We start from the raw sequence: 17,865 nt of genomic DNA, 5'->3' as shown, positions 1-17,865 counted from the left end.
TAGAATTTTGTATTCTACACTGTAAATGGTAAATTAGCAAACAAAAGCTATATGTTGACTCTGTACAAAGCTGTTGTCCAGCTGTTGTCCATAAAATCTGCAGACTCACCTGCTAGCTTGTCACCCACCCAAGTAAGGCATGGGAGGCACCTCATATTGTCATTTTGGAGAAACTGAGGTTAAAGCAGTGTACAAATAATGACTGGCAAGGTACAGTTAAGAAACAGTTAAGATAGATGTTTGTTTATATGTGAGGTTGAAATAAAACTTAAACGTGACTTGTGAGCACAATAATCTCACAAAAGATTTCAAGTTGACAAGTGGTATAAGAATAGACAGAATGGACAGAGAGAACACTTAAAAGAGGGATTAACCCTGTTAGAGCAGCCACAGCCACAGACCAGACATCACAATGAGACTGACACAGGTTTGCTTCAGCAGCAGTGATGCAGACCACAGGTAAACCTAACACGATTGAGGTAAGAGTCAGTTACACGGTCCTTCGCCCAGCTACTTTCTATGACTCCAAAACTTTAGCACACACTCTGGTCTAACTCAACACTTAGTAAAATGCAGTTAGAGAAAGAAAAAGCCTTGGATAAAAGTAAAAAAAACCCTTTTTTTTTATTGTACAACGTATACCAGAAATAATAAACCAATAAATAAATTGTCGCATCTTGGTCTTGTTGGAGTCTCATGGTGGCATCTGACACCCTTCAATGGGGAAACACTTCATATAAATCATATTTGAGAGGATCAAAGATCCTTGATGGCCATTTAGTTCTGATATGTTCCATATCTCCTGCTGAATGTATGGGTGTTAGTTCAAAGGGCACTCCTGTTAGTTGTACTGACGGGTATGAACAAACAAACAACAGGGTGGCTTGGATTGGAGGCCAAATGGTGGAAGCACCTGGATGGGATGTTCATGGATCCAAAGGTAAACCCTTTGTTGTGCTACAAGTGCCAGCCTAAGCCTCTTACAAAGTGTGGGTTTAAAGACATGAGCTAAACTCACCCCCTGGTAAGAACTAATTGTCCTGTGAAACGTAGATCATTAAAAGGTTGCTATACACAGTTATTCTTTAAGTTTTACAGACACCACGAGTCCAGCTTGACATATGCAATCACAGTTAAATCAATTTTCACGTCTGGAGATAGAATTTTCAAAACTTTTAATAGACATTTAAATAAAGATTGCAAATGATGTTATTTGAAAGTGGTTAGAATTAAAATATTAGCAAAGGCACATTTTTGCACTCTTGACAGTGTATTTGTGTTTGATTGAAAAACTCTTCCGAAGAGATAATAGTTTCCTCACAGAGGTCAGCTGCAGGATATAGGAGGAGAGAAATCTTTTCAAATGACATTTCATCAGGGGGTGTCTTCGGCGGCCTTGCTCTCCTACTTTTGGGAAAGGATGTTCATGAAGAATAGACGCTGATAAAACTCTTCTGCTCCTAATATACACACGACTAAACTGCAGTCTTATATGATAAAACACATATTAATGCAAAATGTAAATGTGCATCAAACATCAGATCAGCAGTCACAGTCAGACAGCATCTGTAGATACTGTGTGTGTCTGCATTCACATGCACGAAAAAGGAAACCCTTGCTCAGTGCTACCTTAGCAAGTCACGCTAATCAGGTGGCATCTATACTTAACATGCTCACATTAAGAGAACCGTGACAACGCACATGATTAATTTAAAAAGAAACACATGGATGACTAAAACACACACGTGCATTCACACCTGGTGAGAGCAGGTTGCATTGCCAAGATGTACTGGCAGGATGCCCCGCAAAGCCTTAAAGTTATGGGATTGACTCAGCTTGAAATAACTCTCAGACGGTCTGGTGACTTTCTTCAGTAACTACAGAGCAGTTGTGTAGATAAATTGTAATTTTTACAATTGGTGATTCCATTTTTCAACTCTAAAACCCTTTTCTCCGTGCTGTGTAATGTCAGGCTGAACCAACTCCACGACATGTAGGTGCCAAGCTCACCCATTTCCTCCTTGCCTTGCTGGCAAACTGCCAGCTAGCATTAGCTTGAAGCCCCTGGTACAAGCTAACAGTTTTCGCTACTGCTAACAGCTAATTAGTTCAACATATTGTGAAGCTATTCATGCATGTTCAAATAGCAGGTCAAAATTTGATGAAAAATTAACTAGGTCTCTGGGTATGATAGAGAAATTGATCGAGAATTATGCTAATTTCTGGTCTTCTGTCAGATGTCTCCTAGCTAATGCAAAAGGGATTTACTACATAGTTTATAAAAGCTCATGTTGCTGCCAACAAACAGAAACTGTAAACTTAAAGTTAAAAAGGTAGATCTGAAAATAGTAATACCATGCAAAAGCATTTAGTTTCACCAGGAAACTAAGGACAAGACACATCTCAGCCCGTTATTTCCGTGTAGTTGCAATACTACGACTCATACCACTTTTGGTTTCAGGCAGTGCTTGGTTGGGTTTAGGCACCAGAACTACTTTTTTATTCTGTTTGTGGCAGTTTAGAAACAATTCCAAAGTATTAGTTGAAAATCAGTTTGAGATGTTTTTATTTTTTCTCACGATAAGGTCTAGTCATTCGTGGGCCGACTTGGAAAGGGTCTGGTTGTACCTGGACTCCCCTCCATTCAATAAATAATGTATGCGTGTTAAGTTCGAGTAGGTTTAGCTTAGATTTGTGAGATAATATTTTGTACCTTTGAAATCTTATTTCTTGGATATTCTGCTTTATAGAAAAATAAAGGTTTTTATACTTATTTTGGTAAACTACTGTATGATGTCCTCTGTGTCTAACTTTTTCAATCTGGTCATTTTTTTTTATTTGGACAGTGGGTTCGTCTTATCCTTTTCAGCCATGTTACAAAGCCAAATAATAGGCTATAATGATGGTGATTCATCAAGTACGAGACTAAGAGCCTGACTCATGTTTTGTTTCAATTCACAGTGTAATATGAAAACTTTTGGTGCAACTCTTCAGGAGTTTCCCCTCTTGTTGACCGAGAAGAAGTACTAATCGCATTTACCACTTATCAGCATTACTGTTTGTTTGCCTTTCCCCACCCACCTGATTTTCACTGTATATATATGGTAACATAAAATCCTCTACTTGCCTCTTAAGTAAGAATTCCTGCTCAACACCACGAGCAGCAGCATGGATGGACACTGTGTCTTTAAACAGATTTTCCCAAACACTAACCATTTAAAGGGATCCTCGCCTACAAGAAAAGTCTTGATGCATTGAAACGGTGTCATCTTGTGCACAGCACGTAATGGACAGTTTGATCACTAAGCCTGTGCTTATTCCTCAGTCCTGACGTCTGTTGGATGGCTGACCCCTCCAAACTGCTGCCTCCGTACATTTGGCAACGCTTGTTGGCATTCAAATCCAACTGCGATGGTGCGAACTCCAAGAGGTGTTTGCTTGTTTAAGTAGGCGATTATTTAAGAGCTGGCTGTAGAAAACACAGGCAGTCAACTGCGTAATAACAGCTTGTCAAAGCAAGTAGCTTGTTAGGCCTGGTTCAGATTTTAGGCCTGAATTTTACATCGCAGACATATAATCCAGATCTGAGGCAAGTTAATTGGCCATCAATCGCTATGTGTGAGCACTTTAGATAAAAGATTTGCGAGGCTGTCTCTGATTGAATATCAGAAAACTTAGCGGATCTTGGTGAAACGTTGGAAAGAACATCTAAGCCTCTCTGATGTTTCCAATGACTGGAGAGAAACAGACAGTTCTCCTTAACAACCAGCAGAGCCAAACAGACTGAATCACATTTTTGTAACATTAATGACAAGGGAGAGACTTGGCTGCAAGATATGCCAAGATTGATTAACATCAGCAGTCAGACGGTTGGGATTACAGGTATGGTCAAATAGTGCAAAAGGTGACTTCTTATCATCTGTAAGCACTTTTCCGTGAGCTCTTTGGAAAGCATCACGAGGTCGAGAAAAAGGTGGGGAGAGAAATTCTTGAGGATTTAGGAAAAGACGACCAGGCCGCAATGAGAATCCTGCCAGACTTCTGCTTTGAATGGAGACTACAGGTGTTTAAAATACCTAAATAAAATAATTTCAATATTCTTATACGGAGGCTTTATTATTTATGCTATTTTAGTATAATAAGACATGTAAAATATCACTTCATTATTAACTCTAAGTCTACACTACAGGCAAAAAATCCTGTCGTGTGTGACCCTTCCGATCATGTAGTGTATTGTGAACATAAATATTGAATATAAAATGGTGATGGTGGTCACCTGTTTCTGACCCGAAAAATCGAGTGTTGTTTGTTTTCGAGTGGCTCCGCCTCCTTCGCTGGGGCTCACGCTAGCTGCATTTGGGCTTGGGGTTGGGTTAGCGGCTGCAGAAGCAACAAGTGCTTCATATTCGCATGGGTTGATGTGAGGTGCTTCATTAGATTTGAGTTACTTGAGGCAGATGTGGATAAAGTTTTTTTCCCTTTGGCATAGCGTGCATGTTACATACACATTCTTGCCTTTTATCTCCACGGGTGAGAAGTAGTGCCGGTACTTCCAGTTAGAGAACGCTACCTTTGAACTTCCCTGGCTCGTCGCCATTGTCGCTGTCTCGTGTGGGTTTAGTAGTAGTCGTCAGCGCGTGCAGTGAGACGGCGTGAGCAGGGCATCCGCCCACCCAGCCCATCATCATCGCATTTGCAACGGTGTCATCACCCCCACCCCTGCTCTCTCCAGGCAGCTGATGTGTAGCCGAAAGCCTACAACCAAATTGCAGTAATGCGCCACTTTATATTCTCAGTAACGATAACGGCGTTGTAACGATGGGAAAAGTAATTAATTAGATTACTCCGTTACTGGAAAAATAACGCCGTTAGTAACGCCGTTATACTTAAACGCTGTTACTCCCAACACTGGTTATTAGCATTATAGGATCCTACCATGTTAGGACTTCACAAACACTCTTTGACTGATGAGTCTGTCAGGACTTCCTGGAGTGCAGAACAAACACTGAAACTCAGACAGCTGTGTGTGTGTGTGTTAAAGCCTCATTGTTTAGGAATCTAACTGCTCTCTTTCTTGAGTATTTTTGCTCCTCGGGTCAGTCTGTCGCAGAAAGGCATACACTCATCTGCACTCCATTAATCTGTTTTTTTAAAAAAAAATTTTTATTGTTAAGACACCAGCAGCCGGATGATAATATTGGTCCTTTGGGCTATTACGCTTTGCATTCTTTCTTTATCTAACGCGCGCTGTCCTCTGTGTAAACCCCATTACAGCTATTGTGAAAACACCACTGAATTAGACAGCTACCCACACCGTGTATTATCATTTCCCTCGCAGGAGTTCTAAAGAGATTCCAGCTTCAACTTTGTAATCCCGCCACATGTAATCCACAACCTGCCAACCCCTGGAGGCCACACAGTCGCTCCCTCTGTAGTAGACGAGCAGAGCCAGAGCGAGCGCAACCAGGTCCCAATGTTCTGTGTTTTTATTAATTCAGTTAGCTCGAGCTAAGTCCCTGTGTGTAAGAAGCTGGAGGCAGGATTTAAAGAGCTGCACAGACTGCCTGGGAATGCAACAGGGTTCTGTGTGTTTGACCGCGTCTTGCCCTGCTGCGATAATCACCTGAGTATAGAGAACATCTCTTCGTCAGAGGTTTGGGTCACATTGGCAGCAGTGAGAGGGAAAAGCAGGGAGGCGAAACGTGAATCCTTGAAAGTGTTGAAAGTAAACAAAGAAGGCTAATTAATACAGATAAGTGCAAGCAGCCATGTTTACACGCTCACAACAGCGCAACTGTAGCCAAAAGCCCTGCCCCAGGAGATGAAACTGGTATTTGATCCACAACGATCGAAGCATAAAAACACGAAACTCTCAGTATCTTTCGCTTTCAACACTTATGGTGTGGGTAGGTTACTGGGCAACTTTGTCAGAGACCAAATTCCATTCACGTTTTTTTTTTTGTTTGATGGCAGGACGGAGACCCGAACAAGCAAATGAGGCTCGCTAAAAAGAATTCTAAATGCGGGAAAAGCCAAAACTCTAAATCCTTCCATATTTGGCAATAATGGAAAATAGGTTTGGACGTGGTGGGTGTGAGATTCACCCAACAATGAGGGCAAACTCGTGTCAGTGTGTATCATCAGCGGCGGAATTAAACCAAAGATAACGATCTCGCACAAACGTCTACACTCACAAGAAGTTAAAGAGCGGCTTTGTTTTCTTGTGGCTAGAGAGCAGGAACAAGGCAAGAAGAGAAACCAGAGTGCACAACTGCATGTGGAGTAGGATACCAACATAATGGAAAACATACATTCCACTAAATGATTTTCCTGTTTATTTTCAGTCCTCAGGGGAAGGGTCTATACAAGCCCCATATGTACATGATTGGATGACGCACATGCTGTACAAATCACCCAATGTTTTACAAACTTGTCTTTATACCACGTCTGATGGCGCTTTACATAAGACACAGGCCTTAATGCAATAGATGCCCACATGCTAATACATGCAAAATGTTTTACCTGTGTCAGACTGTGGGTAATTCATTCTCTTGTTTAATCCACCTGACTTTCCAAAGCCAGGAATAAGTATTTCATATTCACAAACGACAAAGAGCAAACAATTGACAGTTTAATAATGTTGGGAAATATGTTGGTTATCAAAATACATACATATATATCCATCTATCTATCTATCTATCTATCTATATAGATATATATATATTTCCCAGGAAACGGGGTGGCACAAAATAGCTGTATTGTGTTTTTACACAGTAAAACAGGCACTTGAAAAACCAAATAAGATGGCAGATCTCATATTGCTGACCTGCAGGCTTTTGGCATCTGATTTGAAATATTTTCTTCTACTTTTCTTAAGAAAAGATCATTTGTAGGAGATACGGGGAGTGAAACATTTCTGTTTTTAGACATTTTCTATCTTTGCCTGTTTGAAAGGGATATTCTGTTTATTCATTTATTTAGTCATTCACTGATCTTTAAAGTTGAGTGACGCTTTGTGAGGTACTCATGGGCAGTCAGTGTCTTGCAGTGGATAAGCGGTCAGAGTGCTCCCAGTTTGGAGAATCGGATGGTTTCCTGACAGGCAAACCAAAGATGAATGCTTCTCAGAATGAGGCCATGATATGAGCTTTTTTTTAATTTTTGCAATTCAAAACAACTCAAACCTAAAAAAAACAAAAAGCTATATTGTGGATTTTTTTACACGTGGACTGGGTCAATGTAACAAATGGCCCAAACATGGACGTTTTGAGACTGAAGTCTCCAAACTGAGAGCGCTATGACCACTTTCTACTGAAGGGAAGCGAGTGAATACTTTTAAATACGACAACCCAAAATATTCCGAGTGAGATACGTCCACGTCTCAGATTCTAGACCTTTTCGTATCGTATAAATTTTGATGAAACATTCAGTGAGGTATTACTGTATTCAATTTGCGAGAAAAAGGATACATTCAAAAGGATATGATTAAAGTGGTAGATTTACGGGTAAGAAATGTGGACCTTTTCTTATCTTATATTAAATCAGCAAATCATACATTTGAATTTGACTTTAAATGAACTTTCTCAATGAAGATCTCATTGTTGACTGCTGGCTCCCACTGCTGGATCAGCCGTCATCATTAAAAGGAGAATTCTACACTCGTATATTAGTAAGAGGATGCAAGCGATCCACAGATGTCACCTCCTGCCATTACATGGCAAGTGTCAGTTGTGTAATAGATAAATTCAGCCTCTCACAATACACCCACGTGATCCCTTGACAAAAAAAATGACATCTTTAATCTCGGCTGTCTAAATCTGACTCTTACAAACACACACCAAACACAAAGTGTTCCATATTTTCTTTGAAACCTATAAAACCTGAACAAAATGGTTCAAATTTTTCATAATGTGAACCCTGTGGCTCTGCGGTTAGAAGCCAGTTCACTACTTTAATCAGTTCTTCGTCAAAAATTTCTTAGATTATTTTGCCAAGATGGGCTTTTTAAACAAATATTTCAAGTAAAACCCCAATGTTTGTCGCTTATTGCAGCGGAAATAAGCACCGTCTTCTGCTTGTGTTGCAATTGCTTTTGTAATGTGACACAGCGAGACTGTAGAAGGGCCCGGCAGGCGTTGGTGTTCATTCAGTGTTCAGTTTATATAGCTGCGCTGTTATATAGCTATAACAACACATCAGAAACAAAAACACACACAAGCTTGACTCAGTGAACCCTGCATGATTCAATTTGTAGCCTTGAGCCACTTGGGCTTTATAAACACAGTATTTCAACAATGTGAGACCATTAGTGGTCAGTGTTGGGTAAAGCCACTGGACGCCAGTGGGGATGAGGCCGTTTCAGTGTTCAGAGGGGACATTGTCCACAATGACGAAGTTTGCCGTGGTAAACACTGAATCTGTGAGAAAACACATTCACGGGTGTACCACAGGAGTCGATCCGAGGCCACAGACCATGTTGTGTTTAACCTCTTTAAAGTCACTCAGTGCCATTAACTTACCTCGCTCTTTCTTCTCCTTTGAAAAGGAGTCAAACTTCCTGCGAAGAGATTTTCTTCTTTTCCGTATTTCTGTGGGGGGAGGAAAGAGTCACAATGAGTATAAGTGCGTGGGTTACTCTGGACCAACACTGGCTGCCAAAGTTCATCTCCATGCAAAACAAACTACACTTGTCTCGACTGTCCTGTCCTCCGGTCCGCCCCTAATCATCCCAATAAGCTCAAAATCGTGTCTTCCTCCCGTCGCGTGAAAACACTGCAAACTAGAAAAACCCTCTGCGTGACCGTTTCTCCCCTTTTTCTCTCCTCCACTGGTTATCTTTCCCATCCAAGTGCTCATGCCTCTTCCTTAGCTCTAAGAATAGAGCAGACAAATTCAATAGACAAGTCCTCCTTGTTTGTTTGAGTAGCCCACTTTGCTTAATGGCTGTACATGAAAGGTAGACGTTACGCGTGTGTTTCTGAGAAAAAATAGGAAGAGAAAGGGAAACAAATCATTCTTGAATGTGTTGTTAATAGATTTTGAGACATAACATGTTTCTTTGCCATTTACAAAAAATATTACGTTTGCAGACATGACACAATTCTTAGCAATATTAAAGAGCTAAATTTATGTAAACAAACAAAAAAAAAAAAACAAGGAGAAAACAAACTATATGGGCCAAAGTAGCATGCCACTTGGGGCAGTTTTTGCATGTTATTATTACCTATTTTGTGCTTTTCACTTGCCATTTTTTGGACCTTTAACGCACCAAAGGGTTTGGTTTAAGTAGTAGGTAACAAGTAAAGGGCAGGTTGTCATCCTCTCACAGGACACCTTGAAATCACACCGAAGACTACAAAAACATGTACTAAAAACACGCAACATGACTTGGCATGCAGTGACTGCACCTTTTTATGTTACCATGCTGCTAAGATATGGAAGAGGAACTGGATCGTCTCACTGTAGAAGGTTTGCTGTACCTCAACACCTCACAGATGGACAGTATTCCAACTGCAGAGAATGACCTGATCATACTTTACTGAACAATTGGATTTAGCTGATGGAATAGCTAATTGCTAATCGCTGTTGGCAATTGGAAAGGCTATTTTTTCAGAATCAACCAAAAACTTTAAAGGGAAATTATAGCATATACAGACCTATTCATAAAAAAACCCCTAAACATTGATTTGTCACTATTGTTCCATGTAAAATCTGAACTTTTGAATTTTTGAATGATTTTTTTTGGTGAATCGGTCAGACTAAAATCATGACCACTGTTACCCACATTAACTCTAATGCATCCTCATACATTCAACGTCCTTTTCGTGGTTGCTTTCTCTGTTATCCTGTGGGGTAAAAAGACAGCAGTAAATCCATGGCTTCTTGCTAGCAGCTGACCCTGCATATATATCAGAGGACATTTTTACAGAAGCCCTTCTGTGAGCGTGTTTGTAAAGTGTCTGCATTTCACTTCAAGGCTGGTCTCCTTTCTTTTTAAGAGCTCGACATGCACCATCTCTGGCTGGGGTTACTTGGAAGAAGCCGTTATCAGGGATAGTAAAGCTCGCGATTGTATCCCCCCACCCCTATTGAGGAACAATCGGAGTCACCCACAGTGCAAATTTTGCTCTTCAAAATACTTGTGACATTGGACTAACTCACGGAGAAAAATCAGAAAAAATATAAATAGCACAAGAGAAAATAGAAGAATATTTGTTTTTTTTGCTGTCGGGATAAAGGGGTCAAATTCCCATGACTGCAGGAAATTGAAGTTTATTTCCAAAGCGGACAGCTCCTCCCAGCACACACTCGCCACTTCCAGCTAAGACTGATCTACTCATAAGTGCGTGCGTGCGTGTGTATGACGTGTGTATGATTACATAATATTGAAGCAAAGGGAGCTAACGTGGTACACCAAGACAAATGCACAGAGCCCAAATTCACATCAAAGACTCACAGCTATTTTCCTGTAATTTTGCATCATTAAGATGTTGTTGGTCTTAGCTGAATTCCATCTGCGATCGACTCAGATTGAGCAAACTTAAATAACTGGAGAGCAGTCATCTAACTCTCCATCTGGGTTCTGTAGGGATTCAGAGAGTGAGTACAGAGGCGGTTTAAGACCGAAGGAGATTAAATGAAGCGTTTGCTGAGATTCCAAGGCACCAATTTCTCCCTAAAGTCTCCAGAAATAGCCGGATGAGGTTTTATTCTGTATGTGTTTCCCCGCTCTGCCCCAAAACGTCAGCAGATAGATTTAAGAACATGATCAAAAACATCATGTAACATGTTAAAAAACAAGGTTAGAGCAGCTGAGTGTAGTGTACCGATCCATCCTTTGGATTTAGTTTTTAACAACAACAAATTTCTAGCTTAATGGAAATGTGAAATGACACAAACATGACGATCCCAGATTTAGAAAAAAAAACCTGCGGAAAATGTGCTGAATCTGGATCTTAATCTTAAGTCTCATTACTAAAGTAAGTCACAGTAACTTGACAGCATGAATCCCGGTGACTCACTGATCTTTTGCCCCCACTAGGGTGACACTTGTAGAATAAAATGTCAAGCTAATAGTCATAAGCAACAAGTCGAAACGACCAAATAAATCGTTTGTCCACTTCAGAAGAAAAATATGACTCATACAAGCATTTCCACATCAAATGTGACTCCAAAGCGTTTCCTTTCAACGAACCACAATGGATGGACCTTCAAACACGGGACCCTGCTTTAAACCCCCGATATGACAAATGCTTTTTCACCTCTGGCTTACATTCAGTCAGTACAACAAACACATTTTTGTCAAGTCCTTGTTGGGTTTAGGCAACAGCATCACTTGGTAATGGTGGAAAAAACAACGCCGATAGGGCTAGCATAAATTCTTTTTTCGAACGCCACGTTTAACTTAATGGACGCCAAGTTACTGGTTGCCAACAACATATTCAATTCAATTCAAGCAGCTGTTAGAGGTCGCATAGTCTTTGATTGAAATAACAGGTTGTTATTGCCTGCATGAACCAATGATCCGCGAGGGTGTAAATGGAAGGACCATCGTCTTGTTGAGAGTTTCTGAACTTTAACTGAACTTTCGCCTTCCCTTCAGTACCGTGAGCAGCTTGGCTTTTTCTAAAGCTTACGGTGCAGCCTCACAGAGAGTTTATTCTCTGCCTTAGCCGGGGCACCCATGATCAAACCAATGATGCTTGCTTGGTTTGATAAAGGCTCAAGAGATCAAAAGCGGGTTTGATTTGGAAGTGATAAAAAGCTAAAAACTGATGAAATATGCTCCGAAATGGAAAGCCAGCTAGTTTGGATTCCCTGTAGAGAATGAGCTCCATACCACACCAAATAAGAGCAAATCTGTCGAACAAAGAATTCACGGGAAAGACTAACAAACGCTCTCATGCATGTGCACACTCAAACACTTGTGCACGGAGCATTGCATGAACATGAAATCTAGCTGCTAAAGTCAGCACCAACTGTAGGCTGTTTATGAAAGGGTGTTTCCTCGCAGACTGAAATAAGCAGTTGTGGATAAGTGAGATGTAATGCGAGCAATGAAAATCCATAAGAAGGCAAAGAGGGGAAACCACGAGAAGAAGAAACCCAGCTGAGAAAAAGTAACAGAATCCCAAAGAAGGCAAACAAGGAGGGAGGGAGAGCAGCGGGAGGTGATGCCTGGGCCGTGAAAGATATGGTAGACTGAGGAGATTTCACCCCAGGGGAGGAACTGGGAGGAAATCTTCCCACACTTACTCACAGAGCGCTTTGTCTGCGAGCCAGGGAGGAGAAACCGTCTGTTCCTCAGCTGATGTCGTTGATTCAAGAGGAAAAGAAACGTCACCTTAACCTTTACATTATTGTCTCATCTTAATAGTTAAGATAGAAAATAGATACATCAAATTACACCGAAATTTTGTAGGAAATTTGACATGCAACAGTTAAAGCAACTCTAGAGAAGTTTGTGAACCTAAAACCTATGTGCTTCTGACTTATTCTGAAGCATACCGACTACTGTTCAAACATGCCTAAAGCGTCCCTCAGACACCAGGAGCTGAGATACCACAGCTCACAACTTAAGTTTCCAGCCATGCACCACGACGCTTTGCTTTACGGTTGCTTTGCATTTCTGTGAGCTTTTGAGGCCTCTTTAACACGACAAGACGTTCTCACGTGTGTATGGCCGTGCATTTGCGAGGCTCACGCCTAGATTTGTGGTGTTCCATCCCCACAACTAGTAGTTTTACTGTAAAGCTTGTTGGCTTAGCTGTAGCTTTGTTCATCAAACCTCCTGGCACACCATGCAGCCTCTCTTGGAAATCACCAGTTAAAGTTTAAAAAGAATTTTATGTACCTGAGGCAAATTCTGGTGGGAGAATAAAACTATCGCAGATTACGGTGACTCCTAAGAAAGAATGGATACAAACACACGTGCTTGTAGAGACATGGCGCTAAGCCGCTTTCCATTAATCTGATGGCATCTGAATGTATTAGCTGCATGCTTGAATGAGCCCCCCCGAAGTTTTTCAAAAATTAGCTTTTTTTTATATAAAGTCTCAATGGCAATCTGACCAGGGCAGACATGGTGACATTTGTGCGACTGGACTTAAATCTTAAAAGCTACAGTCACATTAACAAATAGGCACAGTATCGGTAGCCCTTAATTGGGCCTACTTTTCAGAGGGATTGAATAGGAAGTATTAGGTTTTTTTTCATACCATCTGAGCCAAATGACTGGGAAAAAAAAAAATACTGCTGAATTTTCCAAACCACATTTGAGCAGCGACATCTGCTTTCTTGACAGAGATCAACAGATTCCATTTCCATGGAAATGCGCTTGGGCCGGAAATATAAGTAAATCGGAGAAGAGTGAAAGATGTTTTCTCTACAGCCGAAAAACTACAATGCTCTTATCTGTAGCTTAAATTAAACCATAATGCGGATGAGGCTGGTTGGTAATAGCCCTATATCACATACCCTAGCATGCTTGTTAGATTAATATGATTGACACGTTGTAAGAGCTTGATAAGAACTTTGGCACAAAGATGTTGCGAAACAGTGAATACAAAGTGAATCCCTCATCTTTGCTGTGAATTTTTCTATTCAACTAAACCCTGATACATCTATCAGCAAAGATGTAAAAAAACAAACAAAAAAAAAAAACAACACAGAGATTTCCCAAAAGTGAAGTGAGCAGGGAGTCTAACAGGATGTGTCATAAGGGAGAAACACACAGACACACAAACTTGTCTCCAGCCCCCTGTTGCCTAGTTGGCATTTCACTTACATTAATTCCCCGGAGACACTCATTTCAAACCAAGTTTCAACCCTGAAATGTTCTGTTTTACACTTTATAACCTTCTCTAAACATACTTCAGAAGTTCTACATCAGTATCAGGAGTTGCAGTGTCTGTATGTGGTGTCTTGTGAATGCTTAAATCAGATTTTCCCCATACAAGTCCAAAGCCTATCTGTGGGAAACATGGTGAAAACATCCTGGAAAAATCATTCGGAGTCTGTTTTGATTGCTCTAAAAGTTTGTTGTGGCTCCTTAAACCAATATCTAGATAGTGAATATATAGCAGATGTCTGCTTTTCTGAAAAACAAAAACTTGCTTAGGTTAGAAGACACCAGACTTATTTTAGACCAAAACAGGTCCGGAACAAACATCCAGAATCCAGAGATTCAGTCCTGCTTATTCTAACTCTCCGGTGCAGCTAGGTCAAACTTTTTTAGTCGTGCAAGATCCAAAAACATGAATTATTATTACTGAATTTAATCCTCCTATTTCCACTCTGAGATATATTGGGAGCGAGTAAGAACCTCTTTCTCACAGAGGAGGTAACTTGGCCGTTTCATTTTCCAGCAGAGAAAGTTAAACACGGATTCATCATCTGGAAACTTTTGCACCACATGTTATGATTTTAGATTCTGATGTCAAAGGTTTTTTGTAAGGTACCTCTGTATATTAGGTCATTCAGATAAAGATGATTATAATGTTTATCTAAACCTGAAGTTTCTCCTTTTTCTGTGTATCTAAGAAAAAAAATCCCTCTGATTTGCCTAATTTTGGATGCATTTTGCTGTAATGCGCTGATGCGTTTGTATTTTTGATGGATGTATTTTCATGCCATTTCAGATTAACTCGCTGTGGTTACTCTGTTTTTACAGATGTGGTGTTTTTTTTCTTCACCCTGATAATAGAGTGTTGTTACTTAATCGCCATTAGATGCGTGACAAGGATGTAGTCCATATAACAAAGCCAGAGAACTTTGTCTTACTCACGCTGATCTTAAGGAAGGCGTCGATAATCAGTTTCGGATGTTCAGTGATCTGTGCCTCATTACTATTCTTGTTGTGCTATACGTGAAGATTAGCATGAGCCAATGTGAGATTTTTGAGACAGCAAGCCCAAGACGTTAAATCCAGAGCATCAGGATTGCTGGGCTAAAACTAGCTGCTACCGTATTAGCTGTGGTTTATGGCTGACACCGTAGAGAACGAGTTGTTTTGGGTGTTTCTACGAACACGTTTTAATGTCTAAAAACTCCTCAGCGCAATTTCAAGATGCATAAAAATTGTGCGTAAGCCAAGCAGTCGTATTTTGAACATTTTTCGTCCTCCGCAAAAAAAACCCACAGACTGCTGAAGAGAAGGTATGAAGGAGCTTGACCGCTCACTTAAAGGGATAGTTCGCCTCTTTTGACATGAAGCTGTATGACATCCCATATATATAATTTATGAACATTGACTTACCCCCCGCTGCGTCCTGTGAGCCGAGTTCCAGCCTCGTTTTGGCGTTGACGAAGGTAGTCCGGCTAGTTGGCTGGGACCGCAAAAATAAAGCGTTTTGCTTCTCAAAACAATATGCGTTCAAAAGAGTAATACATTTGCATCACAAAATCGTTAGCCAGAAAAAGTCAGACCTCACAATCGCTTGGCGCTATTTCTTTCTACCTTCGGATCACTACGGGCTGTGTAAACTGTGCAGACCGAAGTGCAGACCGAAGTGCAGACCGAAGTGCAGACCGAAGTGCAGACTGAAGTGCAGACCGAAGTGCAGACCGAAGTGCAGACCGAAGTGCAGACCGAAGTGCAGACTGAAGTGCAGACCGAGCAGTCCCCTGCTTCCGAGCAGTAAACACCGTAACAGGTGCGGCTATTGCTAGGTGGCTGAACGCATTGATATGAAGGGAGAGAAAATAGCGCCAAATAAAGCAAAACGCTTTATTTTCGCGACCCCAGCCAACTAGGCGGACTACCTTCGTCAACGCCAAAATGAGGCTGGAACTCGGCTCACAGGACGCAGCAGGGGGTAAGTCAAATTTAATAAATGATATTGCTAATATGGAATGTCATACAGCTTCATGTCAAAAGAGGCGAACTATCCCTTTAAAACCAGACGTGTCCTGGGTCTAAACTAAAAAACATGGTCAAAGTTGAGCAGCTCAGAGGTTAATTATCCTTCAACGGAGTGGGCAGGAACAAGGGAGTCTGAGAAAAGCAGCTTACATGCCGACCGATCTGACAGGAGAGACGGCCACCGTGAGACCCTGAACGCACACACACACACACACACACACACACACACACACACACACACACACACACACACACACACAGACACACCGATTCAACTGTGGGCAGCTTGCTGTAGCTTTTGAAACCCCTGCCCCTCAATGATCCCCTCCAGCCTCAATTCACACAAGACAAAGACAAAACCTCTCAGTTTGCAGTCTACGCGGTGTGTGATTTTCAGTTTATTAGTGCAACAATCCCACTTTATTAGCTGGATTTAGTATGCTAGAGTTCAGATGGATCAGGACATTGCACATGAACAATATTTCAAAGGGTGGAACAGTCCAGAGGCCAGATAAGGAATGCTTGTGTAGGTAAATATCAGTAGAGAGAAAGCACCAAGGTATTTCCAAATGTTATCAGAGATTAATTGATTTCAGAGTATGAAATCTGTCCAATCTAAAGGCTTCATTTTCATACTGAAGGCGCAGTGTGATTTTCTGTGTAAAATGTATTCCATGAAAGCCACACTCACGTAGGACAGACTACTTACTTCAGGATTCAAAACCTTTTCACAAGTATTTCCAAAAAGAAACCTCAACCAGTCACAAGACAGATTAGAGATTGAGAAAAGCCTCAACAGAGTTTGATCAGACACATTACAGTTTTAAAGACTGACCGGTTTTAGCTTTGTTCGTCAAAGCAGAGATGATGAATTTAGAGGGTGAGCGAGAGGTCAGTGTTGAAGCTTTGGCCTCACTATTATATAACTTACTAGTAACCAATAGGGATGTTCTTCTGTGCAGGTGTTGCACAAATGTGGGTTTAGTGATTCAAACATTTCTCAAAGAAAAAATGCTTTGAAGGCGATTATCCATCAGTATAAAGACAACTCACTCGCAAGAGCCTGTTTTGCACAAAATATGGCCGGCATTCATGGAGTTTTAGCGCTCATCACCTTTAGGTCTTTGTATACAACTTACAAAGTCATGTTGGCACCTCCTCGATTATTTAAATTTAGACAAGCATTTGGACAATTTAAGATAAGAAATCACAGAAAAAGTAATGGACTGAAATATGGAGCAGAACTTAAAACTTTGCTTCTTTACTAATGGGTAAAAAAAAAAAAAAAAGCATGTATCGTTAATATTATGGCTGCAGCTTATGTTATAGCATGAATTTTCTTCCGTTGATGCCATCTTGATGCATGGGAACGAGGAAGAGGAACGCTGGCATATTCACGAGGACATTTTTTTTTTGCCGACAAGGCAGAAAACATGTGTGAAAACAGCTACAGTGTTAATATAATTGGTATCATATCGGTGATAAAAGCTGAGCTGACCATATAATGTAAACTGTTCACGTGTAAAGACAGCTGAGTTATAAATCTTATAAATTAACTGATTAATCTGAAATAGGAATGGAAACATACCCCAACTGGTAGAACTCTGCCCCCTAGTGGTGCGAATTATTGAAGCCAAAGTCACTAAATCCTAACCTGACTCATGTCATCTGGCTGCGTTCACCATCTACACGCGGGGGCGTTCCTTTTCCTCACACAACCATCTGAGGAGCCTGGGAGTCATATGTGTTTCGTCCGATTAGAAAATAATCAGAGCCAATCATTAATCGCTGGGTGGGTGAATGGGCGGCGTCATGAAACGAGATACTGAAAATATCTATATTACGGAAAAGGAGGGTGCACACTTCCGTTCTATTGGACAGTTAGCCAGAGAGTTTGTAAAGCGGCACCGGATTTGATGTGACTATCGTTATTAGGCCTACAATACATGCCCAGATTATTTTCGGTGTGGCGCACAGGGTTGCTCGAAAGCGCCCCCCGCACG

At 41.0% G+C, this 17,865-nt stretch overlaps 1 protein-coding gene across 2 annotated transcripts in view; it reads right to left on the bottom strand.

Annotated features, from left to right (window-relative positions):
• The window catches only part of arhgap36 (Rho GTPase activating protein 36), an 81,438-nt gene that overhangs the window by 17,879 nt on the left and 45,694 nt on the right, over nt 1-17,865 (bottom strand). For both annotated transcript variants that reach the window (XM_075450972.1, XM_075450973.1), the window contains exon 3: nt 8,520-8,588. In XM_075450972.1, the coding sequence (XP_075307087.1) occupies nt 8,520-8,588 (69 nt within the window). The remainder of the gene's footprint in view (nt 1-8,519; nt 8,589-17,865) is intronic.

This window comes from Odontesthes bonariensis, chromosome 19, assembly GCF_027942865.1.
Source record: "Odontesthes bonariensis isolate fOdoBon6 chromosome 19, fOdoBon6.hap1, whole genome shotgun sequence".
Lineage (NCBI taxonomy): Eukaryota > Metazoa > Chordata > Actinopteri > Atheriniformes > Atherinopsidae > Odontesthes > Odontesthes bonariensis.
This window is presented reverse-complemented; position numbering and strand designations above follow the sequence as displayed.